The 25,992-nt window shown below is 38.2% G+C and overlaps 1 protein-coding gene across 1 annotated transcript; it reads left to right on the forward strand.

Annotated features, from left to right (window-relative positions):
• LOC120637340 (protein abrupt) lies at positions 1-24,233 on the forward strand. The gene is made up of 14 exons (XM_039909138.1): positions 1-107; positions 1,121-1,371; positions 6,647-6,807; positions 7,366-7,481; positions 7,810-7,951; positions 8,504-8,670; positions 12,080-12,212; positions 12,975-13,134; positions 13,281-13,325; positions 21,227-21,368; positions 21,688-21,825; positions 22,159-22,352; positions 22,613-22,795; positions 23,296-24,233. The coding sequence occupies exons 2-14, from the start codon at positions 1,356-1,358 to the stop codon at positions 23,706-23,708; spliced, it is 2,010 nt and encodes a 669-aa protein (XP_039765072.1). The 5' UTR covers positions 1-107; positions 1,121-1,355; the 3' UTR covers positions 23,709-24,233.
• The last annotated feature ends 1,759 nt before the right edge of the window (positions 24,234-25,992 follow it).

Raw genomic sequence — 25,992 nt, forward strand, 5'->3', positions numbered from 1 at the left:
CGGACACCACGCGCGTTCATCTCCCAAAACGTAAACACTCGGTGCATTCACACAAGACGTCGCCGGAAAAAAAATCGTACCCATACCTGATCCGGAGAAATTGAATTGTACGAAACGCGCAAATACGTATTTAATAAAGCGTGCAGTGAAAAGCGATGGCACGGTACGGAGGAGAGTGCATCTCGCATTTCCCGGGTGGGAAAATGCAAGGCGCAGGTCGCGGGGGGTGGGAAGGGTGCAAGTGATGATGGACATCGTATTGATTTCTATCTGCCCGCTCCTCCCTTATTGTGCAGGGCGCGCCATCGATCGTTGCACCGGCCCTAAATTAACACCCCCGCGGTCACATCGCTCCCGATTGTCCTCTTATTTTTGCGTTAGTGCTCGTGCGTGTAGTGTGCTTAAATCTCATTTTCATTCAGTCACGTGGATGTGTTATTGCGTGTTTGGATTATTTTTTCTCTCGTTGCGACATTAATTATTTATTAATTGACTATTAACTTTATTATAACTAAATTACTGTGCAATTAGACACCTATAAATACGTGTAACTGCATTGTCTGTTTAATTGTGTTATGCAATTGAGTGCATTTGGTTTGTTTGATCCTTTATACATAATTGTGAGTTTGGCCCCGCATTTTTTTTATTACTTATATTTTATTTCTTGTTAATTCAAATTGATTAATAAATCTTCATGTCGTTACAAAAAAAAATCTAATAAGTTTTTTTTCAAATATGCAAGTTCCACTTACTTTTTGAGTCTATTTTACCTATATCGAAATGTTTAATTAGGGGAAAAAAATAACTTTAACATTGTGTTATTTAGCCTTCTTATAAGTTTTTGGGCTATTATTCTAAGAAAAAAAAAAAAATAGGTTTGGCAGATATTATTTCAATTATAGTATTTATTTCTCAATATTGGCAGCTTATTTTTAAAGTGCTCCTGAAAAATCCAAAATACGTAATAACTGCAAATCGGAATTACTCTAAATAAAACAAAAACAAATAAATGTCCCGTCGCTTTTCACCAAACTCCAAACACAACTTTTATAAACAACTAACAACAAATAAAGTTTTATTTTAAACGAATTAGAAACTTAACGTAGCAAATTTATTTCAGAACCCAAACCTACCACAACAAAAGCTTTAATAAAAAATAAATAAAACAATTAAACGGAACGCGAGCCTGCGAACGCTGGAAAAAAAATAGACGCGTCAAAGATTAAATAAAGCACGGAGAAGTGATAATCGCAAAAGTGGCGACGTTAGGTGCTCGCGTGGAATGCGCGGGAGCGGATTTGTTTAGCGCGCGCGCACGCCCCGACCCCGCCGTGCCGCCCTCCGAGCAGCCGGCCATGGCGACCGAGACAGGTATGTACGTCTTCATTAATTAAGCTGTTTTCCTCGTGATTACGTGATTTGGCGCAACGGTGTGCGCTGTAAATTCAAGTAGGAAGTCCTAGCAGGGACAGTTTGGGAATTTATATTTTCAGAATTTTCCCTGGTCTGGTTTCGTAGGAGGCTTTGACGGAGGCTAGTTACCCTACCGTCAAAGACGTACCGCTAAGCGATTAAGCATTCAAGTACGATGTCGTGTAGAAATACAAGAAGAAGAAGGGTTATGACTACTTGCACTGTCAAGGGCTAACTTTTAGTGGAATAAGCGTTCATAAGCGAAACTAGAATGAACGGTTTAGCTTTATAAATGATAAGGAATATTATTTTTATTTATGTAAAATCGCTGGTAGACCCAATATAAAAATAAATAAAATAATACTATTTGAGTCACTACATACATCAGAATTGCCAAAAACATCTTGTCCCACTATTGGGCAAAGGCCTCCCTTTCATTCATTCACTTATCACGGCTTGAAGCTATTTGAGGCCAGTATTTAAAATGCGCGACAAGTTAAGTGCCAAAAAAATAATTATTTTTTTATATTACCTTTTTTTTATCAGTAATGTTGCCCGCGTTCTTCGTCCGTGTTTATTAAGAATTTTACAAAATCCTGTAGGAACGTTTTGTTTTCCTGGAGTAAAAAGTAACCTGTGTTACTCTCCATCCTTTAAAATGACTCTATGCCGAAAATCAAGTCAACTTACTACTTACAAGATTGCTTAGTTAGGGCGTGATGTAAGGACAAGCAAAACAAACAAACAGACTTTCGCATAAAGTCTATTAGTAAGATAATATAACGATTTTTAACACATACTAGAAGATGATGATGGTGATCAAGTAATTAATCGAATAGAAAATGAATGAATGAATGAATACACTTTTATTGTACACCAAAGAAAAGTAGTTACAGAGATATAAATACATATCAAGAGAGTACATTTTGGTGGAAAATATACATAAACTAAGCGAAAATAGCAGTGAATAAGTATAACAATTGATATTTCACAACACACAAATATAAAACCCTCAAATACAAATGACCTGAAATGATGATAGTTTTTTCCCTATAATGTGAAATAAATGTACATTCATTTAATCCATTGAAAGATTCATCTATTTTACTTATTATTTAGTCATGTTTTGCTTTTTGTATTCCAAAATGTAAAATTTGAATGAAAATGTTTCTTTGCAAAAACATTCAATCCTCATCCACAGATTATCTCGTTGTAATCATTTCTTATTAGTTTTTGCTAGCAAGTTTGTCTGTGTTTATTAGTTTTCCCGAAATGTAAAATAGGCTATCGAAAAATCCGAATCTTTAACTAACTCTATTGGACAGGTCACGTTACTCCATAGCTCCTTCGCTGCGTTATAAAATACAATCCAACAAATCTATTTTCGCATTTATTATATTTATTATGTTATCATAAAATTTATGTCTTGATCATAATGAAATACTATCTACTATGCATAGTATTTAAGTATTATATTTTCATTAATAATCAGTTATACTTAAGCTAAATATACTTATTTCTACTTTTATGATGGCATCCTCAAAACCATTTATCACAATAAATATTTTAAATTTTTATACTGATAATATGATTACATTTTTCCTAAACGAAACTAAACTAAATTGACAGATCTTAAAATCTTGAGTAGACATATAGGACATTGTGAAAACGATTCTAGCACCGTCAACTTAGCGTTACAGTAATTTTGTAAAGTGGGTAAAATAATTATTAACTAAGTATAACTTGTTAACTGCCAGTTAGTTTAATAAACTGTCTGTCTTGTATAGTCATACGATGCAGATACCTCATGGAGTCTAGCATCCCTTTTCCATATTCAATCTATCTATAAAAAGTTACTTAGCAAAGCGGTTAAATATATTGCATGGATATTTTTTTACCATAAAAACGTTGCTAAGTGACATTAGTCGTTATCATTGTTTACTTTTTAAGAACACTTAAATGAAAAAAAAAGTTAAACTCAAAACCCGAAAGCGAAAAAAAAGCAAAGATGCGTCACGACACCTTAGCACTTAACACTGTGATACGCAATTGTTTACCAACAGAATCTATATGAGCGTAACCGGCCGTCACTCGTACCTCGTACGTACATGAGTTCGTTGATATTCACCCCCCCGGCCCCAACCCGCCGGGGTCCTGGGATGATCTCCCAGGACGGGAGAAGGGGGTGCCAGTTTAATGACGTCGCTTTTATTTCAAGATTCGGTGTGATACCCATCTCCACTTCGGAAGAAATATATTTTCTTTATTCTTTGTCCCCTTTTTTATTGTTTCTACACCTTTTAAAAGCAGTTCTTTAACAGTTTATAATTTGATTTATTTTTGTCTAGTTTTCGATTTTTATTACTTTATTGGAAGCGGTGACAGCGCATTGGGTAGCTCGACTTCACTTTCACGCACCTCTATCTTTTCGTAGTTATGTGCGTTTTAAGTAATTAAAATATCACTTGCTTCAACAGTGAAGGAAAACATCGTGAGGAAACCGTCATGCCTGACAGTTCTACATAATGTTCTCAAAGGTGTGTGGAGTCCTTCCATTCCGCCGCATTAAAATAGTGCCATCCCACTATGTCTTCTTCTTTTGTATGTTTATAAATATATTATATATTTATATGTATATATCGATTCCATATCAAAATTCTATTTACGCAATAGTACCTATTATCATAAATGCTTAAAAGAAAAGACGTCTGATTCCCTAGACCGTATATTTATTAGTCCCGCAGCCTCTTTTTATTATCCTTTCTAATAATTTATTATGACACTTCAAACGTATTCAAAACCAAGTTATTTAGGACTTAATTTAAAATGAAATTTTAATACATTCAAAAATATATTTTAATTAGGATTATTTTATTTCATCTACTTTAGAGTTTAATCAGCCTGTCAATGAGGGATTTAAAAAAGAACTACAATACTTGTCATAAATCGGACATACATAATAAAGAATAAAGTTAAATAAATAAATAAATAAAGTAAAAATCGTTTATTTCGTTTCTTACATTGTAAATTATATATGTTGTGGAGACCTCCTAGTAAGCATCAAAATACCTGTGTCAGGAGGCCTCACTCTTCCATAGCAAAGACAAGATAAAATAAAAAAATAAAACGATTGAGTGGTGTGTCTTGCTGTAAAGTTAAATATGAGCTTGTAAAACTGACAAATTGTGCGTCCCAAAACACATTACACCAGTTCTTACCATTTTAATGGTTTACCAATTAATTAGAAAAGAAAAAAAAACCTAAAAATATAATTTCCACTCTGAACGTAACTGAGCGTTAAGGTAGCAAAGTATAGCATTGTAAAATACTTAAAACATATCTAAAATAAAGTATTTAGTATAATGTAATTACAAAAAAACAAAAAAAAATTGACATGACAAAAAATTTATTGCCCCTCCGACGCGATTTAGCGTTAGGGTGGCTATGAGAGGGTAAGATAATAACTCCAACGGGCAAGGTTCGTACCATTGACCTTTAAAATATTTCAGACTAGTATTGGCAATACAATACAAGTATCTATCTATCAACTTCTAATAAATCTGTGTGGAAAGAATTGGATTTATTTTTATTTATTTCAATAATTTTTTTTAATATCGCCATTACAATGATAAAACACTTAACTAATACAGATAAAACTGACAAAAACCTATGTAGAAATGTATGTATATGCGTAATATTATATATATGCGTATACACAGGCCCGGTAAACTATGCGTCGCTAGCCTGGCGTAAATACGTCACGAGCATGTCGAGGTTATCGGTGACGCAAACCAATAAGTGTTCACCCGACCAAAATTCGATAAAAGTGTTTAAAGTAGTCTTCAATACAAAATTAAACGACAAAAAATTACTACAAAAACAATTACAATTTATTTTTATCCCGTCGTTTTTTTACATACATCCAGCTTGTAACTGCTAAAGCTGCTAAGTTGTGAAGTGCTCTTCATACACGCACAAAAGCACTGCCTACCCTAAAATTTATATATAGGAGGAGAATTTTTGACATTTTATGCAATTTTCCAATCGAACGAAGAAATTTCGGCTTTGAAAATAAAATAAACCTAATCAACCTACAATCTTTTGGTAAAGCCAAGAAGTATATTTTCCATAAGATATAAAATGTGTATTTGTGGCTTAATTATTAGCATATTGCCCCATTATTTTTTCTAATGTACCTACTGAAAACCATATTTTTGTTGAACATAGTATTTTTGTATGGTACTTTGCTCAGCGTAAGCGGATAAAGAAGCTCGCATTTCGCTACATATAACATGTTCTAGGCTGAAATATTATAATAACTAAAATAAAAAATTGCATAAAAAGAATTTGGGTAAAATAGCTTAATAATAGGCGATATAACTATTAAAATGGGTTAAGTAGTTTCAGAGTTTATTAAATACTAACTAACAATCCAACAGATCCTTTCCGTTTACTATATTAAGTGAAGACAAGGTTCTTTCCGTTGAACTTTCAGAAGATTTGTGAGCAGCCTAAATACAACACAAGTATTGTTATTCCGAATAATTCAGATTGCGTATACATTATTTATGTCAAACAATTTCAATTTCAAAAATGTTGCAACAAAAATTTTGCACGCGGTTTGGTAAACTACATGAAAGGTCAACTCGGTACATGCATGAGAAATATGAAGGTGACATTATGGTAAAATATAAGCTTTTGCATTGGGTACGTTTTTGTTTGCTGAAGGGCAACCTTTTCAATCGACAGATAAGTGAGCAGTAATATGACAACTGTTAAATCGTCCAATTTGTATCGCCAAATAATCTTTAACTGTGGAATAAATAAGACTGAGTTAGTGAGTTACAAGTTGTTGACGAAAGATCTCAGAGAGAATTATTTTTCTTGACAAGTCTGACGAAAAATCTGAAATCTGGAAGTTTTAAAAGTATTACATTTTTACATTCTTTAGGAGTTTGACGCAGTATCTATTCTATGACCCAATTTTGTTTACCTAATAGCTCGGCTAGATTAGCGCGATGCCATCTTATAGTGAGATAATTTCTCAATCGCTAAATAATCTTTGACTACGTAATCAATTTCAAAGTTTCAATGCCTCCAGTAACTTATCTTATAATAAAAAAAACTGCCTTTAATCCTTTCAAATTAACCTCGGTCTTTTCTCGGCCTAAATTAGTCAGATCGCAGTTACGAGTTATTGCTCTCATCGAATAAAAAGTATTGTTTGTAACAGCTCGGTTGCATGCAGGCGGCGCCGCGGGCGAGCAGCAGTACTCGCTGCGATGGAACGACTTCCACTCGGCCATGGTGTCGTCGTTCAGGCGACTGCGCGACGAGGAGGACTTCGTCGACGTCACTCTGGCCTGCGCTGGGGCCACTTTCACTGCACACAAGGTAACTTCACATTAGTACACGAAATCGGTTGCATGCGAGCAGCAGAACCTACTCGATGCAGTCGAACGACTTCTTCTCGGCCATGGTGTCGTCGCTCAAGCGATTACGCGACGAGGAGAACTTCGTCACACTGGCCTAGCGCCACGTTGTTGCACGTTGTCGGCTATCTGCAAGCAACAGTACTCACTGCGGTGGAACGACTTCCACTCGGATATTGCGTCGTCGTTCAGGCGACTGCGCGACAACTTTGCTTTCCTTTCATTATTCTATCTAGGAAAACATTATCAGAACCTAAAATTTTATATAAATTCCAATAATCCCGTAGGTACAAATGTATTAAAAGTAAAGATGGTTAGACGGACGGTGCAATTTGATTCAAGTAAACTCTCAGACCTTGATTCGCTCGGCCAAGTCAAACATATCTCAGTCGACTATATAGCGTCAGCCGTCATAATCTGCAGCGCATCAGTAAGTCGGTTCTTGCTAGTAGGGCTGAGTGAGATACATAAAGTATATGTAGGTATATCTGTTAGCTTAACAAAATCGTTCTGCCCTCAGGTGGTCCTATCAGCTTGCAGTCCGTACTTCCGAAAATTACTGAAAGCAAACCCTTGCCAGCACCCTATTGTAATTCTACGAGATGTTCACGACAAAGACATGGAAAGTTTACTAAGGTTAGTACTATGTGGGAACTATATCCCCAACATTAAAATCTTCAGATAAGCTGTCAACCAATTAGCTAAGTAGCTTTGGTGTTGGATGTATGGTAGCCTTGATTTGGTGCCGCAAGAATGATACTCTTCGAATTACCCAATTCCTCGATAACTTGAATAAAAAGTGTCGTGTCTGGACTGGACATTGATCAGCTCAAAACGATCAAACCTCGCAGGGATCCGACACAAGACAATGGGCTTTCTTACAAAAGACGAACGGTTGGGTGATCTTTATGATAAGCCACCAAGGAGAGCGTTTTCTTTTTTTTATATCCTCTATGTTCCCCAGGTTCATGTACCAGGGCGAGGTCCACATCGGACAAGAGCAATTAAAAGAGTTCCTAAGAGCAGCCCAGCTGCTGCAGGTGCGAGGGTTGACGGATGTTCCTCCACCAGCACCTTTGCCGACCCTTGACCAGAAAGCTTCACCAGTAAGCGTAACTACCCACTTTGCTTAATTAAATTCAACTTTAAAACCAGAACAATTAAGTCGATTACACTCTGATTTACGATGTTTTGATACTCGATACAGAGTATTGCGTTTGTGTTCATTTCATATGGAGTACAAGAATCTAGGATTGATCATCATTAGCACTTTTAACACCCATGCCCATTACCGGCCCACCACCAGGCTCCGTGCAGATTGGTAGACTCTACACGAGAACTCCTTTGAGAACTTTATGGAGAATTCTTAATAACTAAGAAAGTTCGTTGGTTCCCGGGATCCCCCCGATCGAATCCCTCAAAAAGGGAGCCCTAACCACTAGGCTATCACGGCTTATCGAAATTTACTATTAGCCAGCACCCATGACTACGCCCGTAAACAATTTGAATGCAAATATATAAAGACATAAACAAATAAGAATAAAAATTAAAAAAATATATATATACTAGCGCAGTTACATTTTTATATCAAGATAAGACCGGTTATTGTGGTGAACGTGCAATGCCAGCTGTAATCTCATCAGAATCCTCTTCCCCAGTCAGCATCATCATGGACGGAAACCGGCAGCGGGGGTTCCCGCGAGGGCCGGGAGCCGCAGCCGCGCGAGGGTCGCCGCTCACGCCGCCCCGATGAGGGCAACCCGTGCACTCCACCCCCCAAGCGCGCACGCTCCTCAGATCTCTACCAGGCACAGATGAAGACCAGGTATGGCAGGTACTGGTGTGTCGTACCCTTATTCCAGTGCTCATCAATATTTGATATAACTGGCATTCAAGTGCCAGCACGTGTTTGTCAGTTCGGACTTTAGGCTTGAGGGTAAACCGTACAACCGAACCGAACCGAATTATAAAATCCGTTCTATGTACCGAAAATATGTACCTACATATTTTCTTATATTTGTACATAGTAGATAATACCTAGATAGTTCAAGATTGTTATTTTCTTATACATATAAGAACTAACATAAATATTGTCTAGCTATTGAATAGTAATAGATACAGTGATCTATCTTTATTCATCAGTTATTTGAAAGTTAATGGAAGACAAAACAACAATTTCATATAGGTATACTTACATAAGTATTTTATGATTGAAATAAATGAAATAAAACTGACTCGTTGGCCTAGGGTTTCATTACGTTGGACGACGACAGCCAACACGATATAATATCGCCGAATATTGTAAGTTAATTACATAAGTAGGTATTCCTAGGGGTTACGAGTCACATGTAATCCGTGTTGGATCTTACACGCAGTTGTTGACATCTGCCCTCTTGAAACCTGGCGAGTGCGCAACAGCCGCCATTTTCAATGAGCTTACGATAATTACCAGTATAGAATACAATATAACCATTTTATCGATAGAGAGAGCTACGCTTCGTGGCTAGGAGTGTCTCTGGGCGATTAAAGCAGACGTGAGTAGAGCCGTGGAAGAATTAGAGTCACTGATATTGTAGACTGAACTAACAATAGGCGTTGTATTTCTCGGAGATCTAACTGTTCCACTGGCATGGTACCCAAAATTCTGGTGCTATTGCACCTTTGGATTGTCAGACTTAGCCGTTGGGCTAAAAAAGCGCCAGCTTTTGGTCACCAGACGTCAAGACCAAACCAAAATATATAGGCATATTGCTCGGAGATCCGTCGGGCGTTAGGATCCCAATGGGGCAAATCCCGACCCCACATCTTTATTTCTTGAGTGACCGATTTTTTCGAGTTATCGTCTGATCTAATGGCCATCAACTCCGGTGTCCCTCAGGGATCAGTTGTCTCCGCTTTTCTTGCTGCACATAAATGATCTGTTAAATCCCGTTATATTTGGGTATGCAGATAACAGCACTGTAACGCAGAGATATGTCCAGTCCACGTGCTAATGGAGTCGAAACACTTGTGCTCCGAGAGGATTTGGTGGAATGCGTAAATCTGGCCTTTTGCGAGGTGTCCAATTGGGGTGACACTTATCTGGTACAGTTTAATGCTCCCAAAACCCAAGCATGATTGTTTACCTCCAAACAGAGTAATTTTCCCCTAACTCAAACTTTCTGCAGTGCCAATCATGAAAAGTGTAATGCTCTTAGGTTCAGCATCTTAGAATCAGCATTTCGTTGAATCTCAGCTTCGGATAATCCATCGAATCCAAGGCTCAAACTGCTGGCAAAAAACTTAAACGCTTCTTCACGCCGGAACAGCTTCTAACCCTGTACCAAGCTCAAATCCAGTCGTGTATGGAGTACTGCAGCCATTTATGGGATGGCTCTGCCAAGTACCAGCTCGATGCTTTGGATCGTCGTGCTAGAAGACTCATTGGCAAAGAAAGACGTTGTAGTCAGTAGACTTCGAAGTCTTGAATACTATAGCAAGGTTTCCTGTCTAGCGGTATCCTTCAAGAACCATTTCGGAGAGTGTGCTCAGTAGTTATTCTATTTGGTTAAACCATCTCCTTTCTACCATCGAACTGCGAGGCACCGAAAGAATCTGCACTGTCACGTAGTTGTAATACGAGTACCATCAACACGTACGTAGCGATTTGATTCTTCCTTTCTAAAACGCACCGCAAAGGACTGGAACGCCCTTGCATCTTCCGTCTTCCCCGATACTTATAATCTGGGTACCTTCAAATCATGAGTGAATAGGCATCTTCTAGGCAAGCGCACGCCATCTTAGGCTGCATCATCACTGACCATCAGGAGTGACTGCAGTCAAATACTAGTCTATATATTAAAAATTAATTACACTTATAATTTGAGGACGTAGAAAAACTCCGAGCATAACTACCTCTATCGCCCGTTGTGCGATTTATCTTTCTGATGAAGGTATGTCCTTTCTGAGGCTCATAGTTAACGACAACGTTTCGGAGTCATTACTGCCAACAGAATAACGGTCATTCAGTTGCATAACACGAAAATTGAAGAAGTCCAAGTTCTGTATGTCCATTTTAAGACATCGGACCAAAAAATGTTGATTTTCGTTAAGCGTGGCGTCATCGCAACGGTAAACTAACAGCTAGAGTCCGTGTAAAGGAAATAATTTGGCAATAAAATAGTAATTTCCATATCGTAGCGCGTTTAATTATTTAGCTTTTTCGGTGTTTAGGCATCGCTCGTGATGGCGTATGTGCGAACTGCTTTGCTGAATGGGTAATGGTGCAGAAAATTACATTGTCTTTTTGTAAAAAAAATAGATGCGGCAGTCTTTGGGAACTGGCGATAGAAGCGAATACTAAATTTATGTTCACATAAACCTAATATATATATATATATATATAGCTGACGTTGACGATGACGCGAGTTTCATTTTTCTTGTTTACCCAAAAGGTGCTAAACGTGTCTAAAAAAATTTTTAATTCAAAAACTGGATACCTAGGTATTTACTACCACATAATTAAGAACATAAAGAAACCGTGTACACGACTAATATTGAAGCATCAAAAACCACTCCACTTTAGTATGCTTCTCGAACAGGCGGCTAATCACTTTATTCTATTTAGCAGTTGAAAGTATTTTACCTCTAATGTTCTGAACGTTTACCATAAAATAAGGAAAATGGAGAAAGTTTTTGAGCTAGCAACATTTCGCGGGTGTAAAGTAAGACGTGCGCGGGGCGTTATCACTATTTTTGGACACAGTGCACTGCATTCAACAATGGATTAATGAGGGTTCCGTATTTTCTTAGTTCTGTGTTTACTACGGACGAGCTCTGTCACAAAAAGCTCCATTACTACTAAAACTGATTTGATCTTGTGAAAATTTACTAACCGTTGGTTCTGCTGATGCGCAAATAGACATTTAATATACAGCCCGCTACCATCTCACACCATGTTTGATGTGGCAGGAGTTAAGGGCTAATATGAAGTAGGTATAATTAATATATATACCTTTATATATATTATACTACAAATGAAGAAAATGAACAAGGAACAGACGTGTTCAAGGCAAGTGCGCTTCTCCTTTGTCTGCGTCATCATCAGGTGTAATTGTAGTCAAGGGTAACCATATTATGTTACGTTCTCAATTCAGCGTATCTAGAAGTGAGACCAGTCGTTCAAACATCTTCACAAGCCTTTTCATTTATCTGTTGTGTTGTTACTTATAGTAGGTTTAATTTTACTGGTGTAGGACGGAACAACTGTTGGCGGTGCAAGGCGCGAGTCCGGAACGAATGGGCACGAATGGACACGAGCTCGCTCTTTTCAGCCAGGCACTGGAAACTGCACAGAATCCACCCTTCTCTGGCGTGTCAAATCATTTGGTAAGATAAATAACCACCTCACGTTTATAAAGCCCTGATACTTCAAAAGAGTTTTTATATACCAAGGTATTTTCAAGAGTTTTACCAATACCGACTAATCCATATTGTTTAACTGATGGTCCAAAAAAGTTTCCGAAAATAGGTCGGATTAGCTATGGATATTACAATTCACTCTTTGTAAAAGAACAGTTGTAAATTATGATATCTGACTCCTTAATCTTCAGATGACAGATTGAGTTTAGTATTGCTACCCTTTTTCTAATTTCGCCATGTAGATAAGGACAGTACTACTAAATTTAAGATGTTATCCGAAGATTTTGGATAAGATTGATTCAGGAGTTGGTGTCAATTTAAATAAATAATAAAGTCAACTTCAGAAGTTAACACAACCAACACACGCAGGATAAAATTGAGATAGTTCTCCAGGCATACTCTTAAACTATCCTTTCTGGGCCACATTCATTATCATCATTATGAAAAACGGATTTGAAGATAAGGGTTTAGCCCGTAGTCCACCACGCTAGCCTAGTGCGGATTGGTATACTTCACATGCTTTTGAGAATGTTATAAAGAACTCTCAGGCATGCGAGTTTCCTCTCGATGTTTTATCTTAAACGATTAAGCAAGAGATAATTTAACTGCTCAAATTAAAATCGAGTCTAGGTCACATTACCCACTTCTAAAGATGGAGTGAATCCTCGTATTTACAATTGTATAACCTGTATGAATACGTTAGTTACTAATCAGCTTTTGTTTTTATAGTCAGGTGACGGCGATGAATCTTCCTCCGACGCGGGCGCGAGTGACACAGAAGGCGAGAACAGAGCTAAACAGGAACCGCTGGACTATGACGACCCCTCCACCATGGCCAACACCAACGGCGCTCTCCCCCCCAACTTCCCAGGGCTACTCAACTTGCCAGGTCGGTAGTGTATCTACCTACATATATTAATTTATTCATTTATTTTGACTGCGATCCCACTTCTGATTTAATGATAAATCTCTGACCTCAATAATATTGAAATCACGTCTTATGATATTAGTTAACATGGCGTATCAATTTGGCAGGCTTTCCCGGTTTGCCAGGGCCTTCAGGAATACCGGATAACTTCGGTGAGTGAAACAGTCTTATTGCAATAACATAACCGTAACATAATGACTCAGTAATGATTATGTATCCATCGATACAAATGTAATTAGAGTTGACCAGAACAAATAATTAATTTGTGATCAATAATACCTTAATGTTTTTAATGCGCTCAATTGCGTTCATTGCGTCATTAATAGTTCATTACTGAGTCATGTATTGCACGTTCTCAATAACACTAACAAGTAACTAACGAGTATGTAACCGATCTGTCAATTACCAAAATGCACCGTTAGGTTTACCAAGAAAGTCCACAAAACATTTTGAACTTAAGCGTGAAAGCAACAATGGAAGTATACACTAAGAATTGTGAAATACGGCTCGAAGTCATATCGCGCGGCAGAGGACAGGCGTCGGGCGTCGGGAGCGCGCCGGCGGCGCACGGGCCGGTAGAGCGTGTAACTGACCGGCGTCGTCTGCCCCAGGAGGAGGCTGGGCGGGCGGCGAGGCGGCGGGCGAGGCCGGCAAGCCCTCGTGCCCGGCCTGCGGCAAGCTCTACAGCAACAACAGCAACCTCAAGCAGCACCTGCTCAACGTGCACGCGGCGCGCGCGCTCACGCACGCCTGCCCCGTGTGCGGCAAGGCCTTCAAGACGCGCCAGTACATGCAGATCCACATGAACTCCATCCACGGCGTCAAGCAGCGCCGGCGCGACCCCGCCCCGCCCGCCCTCGCCGGCCTCGACCGACTCCCTCACAGTAGCGCGTAAGCCTCGGGCGACTGTTCTAACCGCCGCCTCTGTGTTACAGGGGCGGCTCTGGCGGGCGGGGCGGCCATGGGCTACCGGCCGCAGTGTCCGCTCTGCGGCCGCGTCTACTCCTCCACCTCCAACCTGCGCCAGCATATGCTGAACGTGCACTCGCAGACCGACCGCGACCAGTGGTTCCCGTGCCAGCACTGCGGCAAGAAGTGCAAAACGAAGCACTACCTCATCAACCACCAGCTGCAAGCGCACGGCATCCGCCAGCGACAGAGCTCTTAGAGGCGGCGCCGGGCCGAGCGCGCGCTCCCGCCGCCCGCCGGTGACCGCGACGAACCCTACCGCCACGCTGTATTCGATATATCGTCATATTTTTAGACAGTTCACTTTAAACGTTAGGGAGGTAGACGCCGATCGTCGGATTTGCCAACCGTTTGTCGTTGAGTAATTTGGTGGTGTCGGCATTGCAGATGCCGCGGCGCGGGGCGCGTTGGCAAAGCCGGCGATAGGCCGATTCGTCGCGGGGAACGAAGGCGGGAGCGAGTGGCTAGAGTGCCTGGCGGGGCGGGGCGGGCGGGGCGCGGCGCTGCAGTGTCCGCTGTGCGGCGCGGCGCTGGCGTCGCTGGCGCTGGCGCGGCGCCACCTGGAGGCGCACTACCCGCGCGACAGCCCCGTGTGCCCCGTGGCGGCGTGCGCGCGCTACTTCGCGCACCCCAACTCCGTGCGCAACCACATGCGCATCAAGCACCGCCGCCAGTGGGAGAAGATGAAGACGCTCAAGTGGAGCTGCGGCTGGGCCAACTAGCGCCCGGACGGGCCGAGGCACCCACCGATATAAACGAGGGGCGCAACTCGATCGTTAATTTCGGCTAAATTGCTAAAGAAACGGCTGTGAATCGGAACTACGAGTGGGCTTTTATATGAGGGAACCCAGGAAACGATGATCTCCACGATGCATTTTCATATTCAGCAGTAATGTTCGTACGTAAACGATGTATAAACTATAAACCAGTAGAGTAAATCGACTGAAAATTATTTTTGTAGTAGTATAGACTGATATTATTTAAGTATATTAACTTAGCGTGCGCTGTAGCATCCAGACGAGGGGCAAGCTTCCGGTGTTTTTAAAATAACTATGAATACCTCTGATGATATGAAGTTTGATTGGTCTAGTCATAGTAATATGGCCTAGTCTCCATTACGAAAATCTGGCTAAGCAAGTAGAGAGTAGAAATAAACTGGTGGGATACGCGTCTTCCTGTAGAAGAGATAGGGTTACATAGGATCCCTGCTCACTAAAATCCCCTTTGAAGGCTATACTGGAAAGCGAGGTACAAATAAGCAGGAGAGAACTATTGAGAAGATTGTCAAAATAAATGTTGTGTTGTCAATAAAATTTTGGGGCTGGGGGTTTTTTGTATTCTTAAGGTTCCCCAGTGTTTTGGCGATGATTAAAGGGCCTCGGAATCTCCTTAAAATGCATGCCTGTCTGTCCCTCCAGGGTTCGCTACAGTGCAAGCTCGGTGTTAGTTTTGTAAAGCGCATTATGACTTGTGATGATTGGTGCCATTGATAGATTACGAAGTGCAACTAGCGAGACCATTCCTTGCTTCCCGAATGCGTCTCAACTTCCATTGTTGCTGCAAAGTGTTCGTTTGTACTGTTACGTTCCTAGTTATAGTGTCCTGATGTTACTATACCATGCCATATGTTGTATGTGTACTTTTGTTACTTATAAGGGAGTATTTTCGTGAACTGCCAGGGATCTGTCGAAAATGTCAGATGTGTGAACTGATGTGATTTTTTTAGTGACTAGGTCGCTTGGAATCAGCTCCGCTTGCATCTCGCATGAATGAAACCTTTAATTGTTTAATTTTGAATTTGGAAGAGCAATTGAGTTTCTGGCCGGTTATTTCCCCGAAGGAATTGCCTTCCCAAGAAGCGGTGATAGAGTTACTTGACATAGATAATCCTAACTAATAATACAAATGTGAAAGCATTTATTTCTTTGTTTGTTCGTCCTTACGCCCTAACTAAGAAACCAATCAAGTTTATTTGTGGCATTGAGTTAGTTCAAAGGACGGAGAGTAACATATGCTAGATTTTATAACAATACGCTTGTTATATCCTTTGCCCAGAAGAGGGCCATTAAACGGGCAGATTACGATAACGACCCCTGGCACTTCACATTTTTGATAGTCCGGGAGGACGTGCGCAATTTTAGATGAGTGTTTGACAAACGCAAAAATTGTTACGTTGTTCCTCTACCTACCCTGGGTATGGAAGAATACGCCTTTCGGATTATTTGCAAATAGCCCCTAATCGTTTATTTTTTTATTGTCTATAATCATATTAATAATGTCTAACATGTGAACGCACAAATTCCTTTGACAAAAGTTTTATTCATGCAAATGCCTTTACACATAGCGGCATTTTCGTAAACAGTAAAATTGAACTAGTAATTTGTACAAAGTAAAACAGCTCAATTATAGTCCGGGTACAAATCGTTTGCGCCAGGTATGGCATTGTATGTTCTTAGCGGTTTTAGACTTCCAATCAGACTATGGTATGAGTTTTAAGATGATGAGTTTGTACAACGCCTGTCAATATTTGTGGCCACTCGATACCTGCACTACAAGTTGCAATCGAGTATACACAAATTTAAAACATAAAAATTAACAGGCATCTATTGAATTACTGACTGAATGGGTCGCATTTAAAGCCCAATTTTTGCAGCGCAACTGTGAAAAATATCACCGTGTGCAAAGGCATTTAGGTATTATTCTAATCAGGACGTTCTTGCCCCATTCCTCAGCAGCTTGAGGTACAGAGGTTCAAAACTTAAACTTAAAAATATATATTTGTTACACTAGTTATACATATACAGCTTTTTGTTTATTTTAAAAGGCCAAAAGACGATAAAAGACTTAAAAGCTGCATAAATTGAAGTTTCGTTTTGGTCTACTCTATTATACTTTTCGTCTTTTGGTCTAAAAATTGTCGTATGCTTACTCGTAATGGGCTAAATCGGCTAAATGGCAAGCGGTTTAAAAATATCGGAAAAGTTAAAATGGCTAAATCAGTGTGTTCAATATTTATTTAAATATTGATACCAGGAGGTAGGTATCAGTTCTTTTAACTATTAAAATTGATTTCGTTTTGAATAGATTTATGAGCAGTTGTACTAGTAGGTACTGATTGACTTATTAAATTAATGGTATCTACTTTAAACCTACAAAAATACCCAAAATTTTGCAAATGTCGAATTAGCCTAATTCCAAGTAGTCGTAGACTTGAAAAAGTGCCTAGAAACAAAAACCTCTGTACCATCGTCTGTTCAGTGTATTTGTACGTATATATTTTTGACCATAGATAAGACAATACGAAATAGTTTTTAATGAAATCGAATGCCTTTAAAACGCAATAGTTAATACGTTCACAATAAATAGGGTTTATTTTTTAAAAATTCTTTTAGCCCTGTAGGCAGAGAGCACAATCTAAAACATATCTAGTCATAGTAGGGACATATGAAAAAATGGACCACGAGCTCGTGAGAAATTTAAAAAAAGTATTTTTATATAAGCTGAAAGTTCATGATCCACGATTTTTTATCATATAATTCGTCTCGGTAAAGTATGGGATTATAAATAGCGGAACATTAAGTTTACACCATTGCATTAAAATACCAAATATAGGTTATGTAAACTTTATTTACAATTGATGTACAGCAACATTTAGTCATACATCGATTAACCATTAAACGTAATGCTTCTGTTATTAGTATTGATATGTGTAACTTAAATTCAAATTAAATTTTGACTGCTCGTGCATTCTACAATGTCGTCCGGTTATTCTAATCAGCAAGATCGGATGAAAAAAGTTTATTTGTACCAATATTTTAGGTTTAAAATAATCCGAAACTTCTAAAATAAATATATCATTTTTTAATCCTTAATCGGTGTATAACAGCGATAGTTCCTACTGAAAAAAGTACAATATTATAACCCCATTATTTACCTATATATACGGATACAAAAACTTGCAACTTTTATCAAACCTTCTTAAATTTCCCACCAGCTCTCGGGCTACAAGACATGATGAGGGATTTATTGTACATAATATGCTATTTCCATTCGCATATATTTTCATAGAGATAAGGAAAAATACACCAAACGATTTATTCAGTAGGTAATAATTATATACGTATTATATTATATATTTTTATGGAAAACGTAAACTAGATGCCTAATAGAATATACATAATATATACTGGACAATATAACATATAAGAAAATTTATACAGACTTTAGCAAAATTAATTTTTTACAACCATTTTCTTGTTTTCTAGACCAGTTTGGAATTTGATTTTAATGAAATGAAGATTTTTTTTAAAGCCCAACTTAAGTTATTAAGACTGAAGCACTTATTGTAACGTACTTATTTATTTTTTTATTTATTTGTTTCTTTTTAAGTTAACAAACTAACTTTACTATACAAGGACGACACAGATGTTTGTTGCATTATATACAACGAAGCGAGCGTTTCACTAGCAAAGATACCGATCGGGAATACGGGTTCAACCGTGGAGTACTGTAGTAGCCGTATCTAATCCAAGCTTTTTGACCGCGTTCCCTCCTAGACTACATTATTCACCAACGATTCAATAAGGTTAACCTTATATATATACACAAAGCACACCATAAAATCATAGTAAATTAGACATGATATTCGTCTGTTTCTACAGATTTTTTGTTTTAATGCGTTCAGCTACGCTTGCTTTCAAGTGTGGCCGTTTTTAAGCTTTAGATCAAGGCAGATAAGGTCCACTCTTAAAGGTTAAATCTGCTGGTTAGGCTAATAGGGCTACAGCGAGGGCCCCATCGCCGCGTCTAAGTTTGCAACCTTTGAGCTAGCAATCACAAGACTGGCTCCAACGTGCGCTTCTTGTTAAAGTGCGAAAAGCACGCTGAACGCAAACTTGAACGCACATAAGAACGAAGGTTTTACGCAACGGTTTGGCCTTGCCGCGGTGGAAAAGGGAGCGATAACGTACTACAATTCAGTGACCGACCCACGCCAGTCAAATGTCAGCTTACATTTTGCCCCCATTTATAGCGCTACATTTGACGTACGAGTGCTCTTGGAACTAAAACTGTAGTAGTAAATACCGCTGTATTATTAGACATAATCCTAATTTTAATTCTTTAAACACTTGCGTAACAGCAACAAAATGACGTTAATTATTGTCCAACGGTAATAATATAAATTAAATAAAAGTCAGTGGGGAAGGCCAACCACATGCTCTTAGACTATAAGCATGCACACGAGGTAGGGACGTAGAGTTCAATATCACATTACGTTTTAGTACAAATACAGCAACCATTTGTGTCGCCTACCGCCAAAGCCTTAAAAATATATGCGATGGGAACGCGAAACGGATCTCCAAATCGAATAAATATTGGTAAAAAAAATTAGCGAGTAGTTAAAATTGTTCCTGACGCCTCTGAGGCAAAGTCGTATATCTTTATATTATAGAAAATATTTCTAAGCGTACAACAATGTACACTCTTATTGTTTAGAAATTTCCAAATGTGGAAGCAAATAATTTTAGCCTTTATAGCTCGATGGATTAAGTGCGTGGGGTCCAACCCATTTTTCACTATTGTCAAACTCACTAGAACAAGGTTTACACGTAAAAGGAAAAGGGAAATAAAAGTGATATTCATGGCTTATTACTTTTATTAAAAACGCGGTGGCATTAAAAAGCAAACTTGATTTAACTTTTGCAAGTTTTCTTTGATAAGTCAATGAAGAATAAGTATGTTCTGTAATGTGGTATGGGTTAGGTTTCGAAAACTAACATCAATTTTAGTTAGGACTGGTTCCATTTCAAACTTCATCCTCATTTACTACAAACTCAGACCACTTATTGTCTACAGTCTGTAGTTCTATTTAAAAATAATGATTTTGCTATAATACCGGGTATTTTTATGTATTATGTTTTGGCTGATGACTAAAGGGTGAAATGACATTTATCATATATTCGTATTTTATCTAATAAAAATGTTCAGTTTGTATAAAGATTAAGCTTATACACCAATCGTCTTTATTCTGCAAGTATTCAGCTTTTGGATTGGGAATTCAAATTGTTTTTAAATTCAATTATTAAATTATGTAAGAAACGTCACCGTACAACTTATTACGATGCTACGATGCGGTGAAAAAAGTTATGATAAAAACTAACGATGCCAAAACTACTTTTTACACATTTGGAAGTTTCTAATCGAGCAGGGTTTAATTAGTATCTCAATAACCAAATGTTCAATGTGAGTAAACGATTCTAGTTGCGATTGTATTAGTGATACGACATATACGTAATAATTTAATTTTTACCAACAAATTGTCTGCTTATATGAAAGATAAACAATAAAACTACGAAGTAGAAAACACGGTGCATTTTTTATCTGTACCTCACTGACATTACTGTGAAGTCTCACAGTTTATCCGAACGTAAAACGTACGTTTCACTAATCAGAGTACTGTATTTATTGATTTATAATCAGATATATGTATAAATATATAGTACATACTAACACCTGAACTAAAAATTAATAACAATTAATGTTAACTAAAATGAATAGTAAATTCATGTTAGTTGACATTATTTAATTCAGCTAGAGTATTTAAATACATAATAGTAGATATCGTCATCTTACAATAATTACAAAAGATATCGATATAAATTAAAACGCTATTATAATTGTATTTAACAAAAGTCACCTCCAGTAATTAGAGGAAAGTGGATAAATTAATTTATCTTGCTCTCTCTATGAGTCTTCATAATTTACTGAACACAAAACAGGTAAGATCATAATACTCGTATATAAGTAATATGTATTTTTTATAATTCTTAACTAACTTAACTAAACCCTTTACTAATAGAAGGCAATTCGATAACTTTTATCCGGCTCAAAGGACCAATTGGCATTCCTATACTAACACTAATTCTAAGTAAAATTGATAAGTCTTAGAGTTCTTTTCTTATGATGATGCTTAGAATGGTGCTACATTAAATTCGTATAGAACGATTTTCCTTCTATTTGTCCTTTTAATAACACTGAATTAAGACCTTATACCGTTTGTGTAAAGTGCAATTCCCCTTGGCAGGCGGATGTCGTAGAACGCAAGATCTGCTACGCGTGCGAGCCACAGACCCCAGACCGTGCCCGAAGTGCGGGAAGATCTACCGCTCTGCGCATACACTGAGGACGCATCTCGAGGACAAACATACCGTGTGCCCTGGCTACCGGTAAGTTTAATTTATTCTATCTCAGCTAAGTCAAAACGAGTCTTTGATCTACCATTTTTCCGGGCCTATGACATACCCTGCTTTAGATCTACATTTTGAGCCGGGGAAAAAGCCCTTAACCTCCAAAATTTGGGATTTTCCTTAGCCAATCAGGGTCCCTTTTTGATGGTCCCGTCTTTCTCTTAGGAGAGATAGATTTGCGAAGTGTGTTTGTTGTTTTTCTCCAAATAAATTAATTGTACGCCCTCTTAAATTACCGCTCTGGGGCTGATCACATTACCTTCCTAAGCTTGACGTTATCTGGTTTCTTATTCCTCAGCTGCGTACTATGCGGAACTGTGGCTAAATCTCGCAACTCTCTCCACTCGCACATGTCGCGCCAACACCGCGGAATTTCCACCAAGGATCTCCCCGTGCTGCAGATGCCGACTCGCTTCGACCCCGAACTCGCCAGCCAGTGAGTACGATACCTATAATAATAAAATCGTAAAAAAAACCAATGAATGGTACTTTTAAACCGTTTAATTTAATTTTAGCGTTCTGTCTACATTCGAATTATCATCAACTTACGTAAAGACTTAGAAAACTCGAAGGACAGTATCAAGCAAAAAATATTTTCATAGAAATTCAAATTTTATACTTGAAGAGGTTTTTAGAATCTATGAGGTCTATTTTCTTTCAAAAAGTACCTTTGAAAACTTTCACAGAAACAACCAAGAATTCATAGGCTTAATCTAGAAATAAAATTATCTACGACAATAGAAAACGTAACCTACCTTTCCCATTTTAGGTTACTAGCAAAAGCCGGGGTGAAAGTGTCTCCCGAGCAGTTGAGGGCACGCGCGTCTCCCACCGGTCCTCGTCGCTCAGATATCAAGCTGGACGCCAAGTCTGCTGCCTCCGAGAACAGCTCGCTTTGTGGTGATAATGACGACGATCTCAGTCAGTCCAAATACCAGGATTCTATACCCGTCTCTCCTCCACGTAAGTACTGATATTTTCTTAAATAGCTAACATGATACGGTCATATTATGGAGTTCTTTTGCCAGTATTTCGTAGTATTCTGTGATAGCACGTCTTTCCGCAGAAAGTGGATTCCCTGCGAAATTTAGCAAGGAATACGCGAATACAGTTCACACTATGTGACCTTGGAACTTAATTCAATTTCAGGAAACAATTAAAAGTCTTTATTTACTTCATTAAATACTTTGCGCTAAAATATTAAATAACGCATGTCCTTCCAGATATAAATAACCTGACCAATACGACGATCACAAAAGTACCAGCAGTTCGAGCAGTGACAGCCAAAGCTCTGGAGAATCTGCCCCACGGTCTGACCATGAAGCACGATGATTATCCGCCAGGGTTTGGTGGCGGGTCTGCCATACTGGATACTTATTTGCAATATATCGGGGAAAACGTATTTGGTAAGCGTACAGTATTTAAATTATTATAAATTTGCTAGATAAGTACATTTTGTAATAAAAAAAAAACCTACGCAAAGCATTTAGAATCAGTAAAAAACAGTATAATGTAAAACTTCCTATACAACAAAAGGAAAAATTACACAAAAATAGGAGACATGACTTTGTTCACACAAACGTTTTCTAGTTGTCCTACAACTGAACTTGAATGTTTTTCAGTGGCTGGGTGTTTATAGCTATTTGTGTATATTATTCATTAAAATATTCATTAGTCATCTTAGTTAGTACACATAACACAAGCCACGCTTACTTTGGGGCTACATGGCGATGTGTGTATTGCCGTAATATATTTATTTATTTTGTTCAATTCATGTAGTTGCTGAGGTTGGCTTTTGTGATTGGCAATCCTAACTATTAGGTCGAAAAATTATGTCTTATCTGAAGATGAATCCGTTGGAAACTAAGATAACAGAAAATAAATAGTAGAATGATTTTTGTTTTAGGCATGAACGCCGCAAAATTGGCACAAATCAACGCAATGCACATGGACAGAAAAACCTATGACGAGCCTTCACCGCAAATGGGGTCCCTTCCACCACCGCCTACGACATTAGCCCACCAGCGTTTCTTGAAGCAAATGCAAAGGCAGTACACAGAGAACATGGGGAAACCTGACATCATGCGAGATTCAGACGAGCCGTTGGACCTTGGGAAGGAGAGACAGAGGAATGACGGCATCAGCGAAGTGGAGACAGATAAACAGGATATGCTGGACAAGGACATGAACAAAGATTATTACAAAGGCTACAATGACGACGAGAGAAACAGAGGGAACTGTGAGCAAGATCTAGACCACAGCGGACAAGACGAAGGCGATTATTCCGAGGATGAACACAACAAGATTGCGTCTTCATGAAATGATGTTATGAATTAATTATTCAAGTGGAACTGTTACGTTTTGTTGATGGTTTTTGAAAAGGTGCTTGAGTGTTATGTTTCGTCATTAGCTGATTCATTGTTGACCCGTGGAATGTCGTTGGTGCCATTAACCGATCTATTGTACATTTTTAAGGACTGAGTCGATACTTACGGTTGCTGCTGAGCTTCAACCGGAATTACGGAAGAATTTGGCGTTTACTAATGTATGAATACGCTCATAATATATTCCTTGTGAAGGAGGTCGTAGGGCCCTTTTAGCAGGCCTTCCCCGTGAAGCCACGTAACCGCTAGCTCGCCCCGCGTACACGTTCGCTATACCGTCGACTCGTCACTTGTGAGATTGTTTAGATGTAAAATAACTAGTGAGTAGTAACTTTAATCGTATATGTAAGGTCCCTGACACGATATAGGGCCGCTTACATAGTAATTCCATCCAACTACCTCAACATTCGGGCCAATAAGGCGACATTATATAAAAAAATCCACACAAATTGTGAAATTCCATCCATCTACCTCACTTCAATAGATTTTATTTAATATTTTATACAATTTATAGATATAATAACTGTTGTTTTATGCATTTTGCAGATTGCATTTATATATACTATATAGAGTATATCGTAGGTAAAATATTACGCAAGTCATTAGGTGGTTGTTAGCGCTGCCCGTAGATAATATATCTTTACCGTTTTATTTTTTATAGAGAAACGCACTCACTAGAGAAATATTAGACTGTCACGACCGTAGCGAGTAAAATATTACCTTTATATCGAATGAATATGCACCTATACAATATATTTAGGAGAAAACAAAATATCTTTGTATACGAACAAATATAACAGAGCTTAAAGTTATAAATATTTATCGATGTGCGTATGATGAATCGCTGATTTTATATATCGTATTGAAAGAGTTAATGATACAATACGAGTATTTTAAAACTCAACATCTACTGCCTTGAGACTGAGTATTTTCCAAGGATAAGTATTTTCATATAACTGTGTATTCTCAAGCGATTCGTGAATTAGAAAAAAGTTCAAATTCGACATAATAAAAGAAATCGTATTGACGCGTTGTATATAATGTTGTGGTGATATATAAAAGTACATAAATAATAAACAAATAGAAACAAAAAGCAATAAATAAAGTATACCTTGATGTTGCCTTCGATACGTGTAAATATGTGGGTAGTTTACAGATTGTGTTGGTTCGCGGGCAGGTGTCATAGTAGATAATCGGTAGCAAAGATTTGAATCGCTAGATATGTCTGCTTTAAGTTTAAGTTTTAATTCCATATATACTATCTGCGAAGCTCTTCACAGCGAAAAAAGGATATGTTATTCTTGACCATATTTTTGACTGAATGGTAATCCGCTGTACACGATCAGCAGAAAAAAAATCAACGTTACTTCTAGCGGCAACTTCCTTACATTACTATTCACTAAAGTTTTGGTATAAATGAAAATAACTATACTATATGCAAGGATAACTGTATTTAAGCATATAAAAACAAAAACGTCATATATTGTAGTGTAAGTCGTCATAAGTGTAACAACGAATCCGAGGAATAAAATTATATCAAGATCGATCTAAGATTATATATTTCACTCTTGAATTGCGAATACGTCATTATTTTGGTCGAGGATGTCCTAAGAACGCAGTCTAATAGAAATCTTAAAAATATGAGTGTCAGGTCATATCTACGATTGAAATCTTTGCTCGATAGGTTCAACACTGAGAGGAGGAGTATATTCTTTAGTAATGATGTGGGCTCGTTACTTGAATAACAATTACTGTGATTACAATCTCATATTAGCCTTCGATAATTATACATATTTTTTAGAGTACAATGTTATAGTTATTTAGTATATCGTAAGATTATTCGTAAGCGAGTCACAAAAAATATTTACTTCCCAAACGTTAGGATTCACTTTATATAAGAATTTAGAGCAATACATGAAGCATTTAACCTTTTATATGTGAGATAAATGGGAGGTTTCGTGTTTACTGGCTTGCCACACCGTAGCTGTCAATTTTGACAATGCGTTTGCTGCTGTTCCCGCGCTGTAAGTTTTAAGTAAACTAATATGACAAACAATAATGCTCCGGAAGCTTAACTCTTTACAATACAAAAGGCTTATAATTGAATCCTTACAAAGTTGTTACGTTGATACTCGTATCCTACCAAATTGTTATTAGAGCAGCTTAGTTTTAGACCTTATTGTAGTTTAGAGGCACCAGTTTGAGCCAACAATTCAGAT

Source organism: Pararge aegeria, chromosome 3 (genome assembly GCF_905163445.1).
Source record: "Pararge aegeria chromosome 3, ilParAegt1.1, whole genome shotgun sequence".
NCBI classification, from domain to species: Eukaryota; Metazoa; Arthropoda; class Insecta; order Lepidoptera; family Nymphalidae; genus Pararge; species Pararge aegeria.

Bases quoted from the DNA above. Each gene is read 5' to 3' on its own strand.
- LOC120637340 (XM_039909138.1), top strand. The intron at 6,808-7,365 runs GTAACTTCACAT...TTCTGCCCTCAG, and splicing joins CCACTTTCACTGCACACAAG to GTGGTCCTATCAGCTTGCAG. The intron at 22,796-23,295 runs GTAAGCGTACAG...TTTTTGTTTTAG, and splicing joins TATCGGGGAAAACGTATTTG to GCATGAACGCCGCAAAATTG.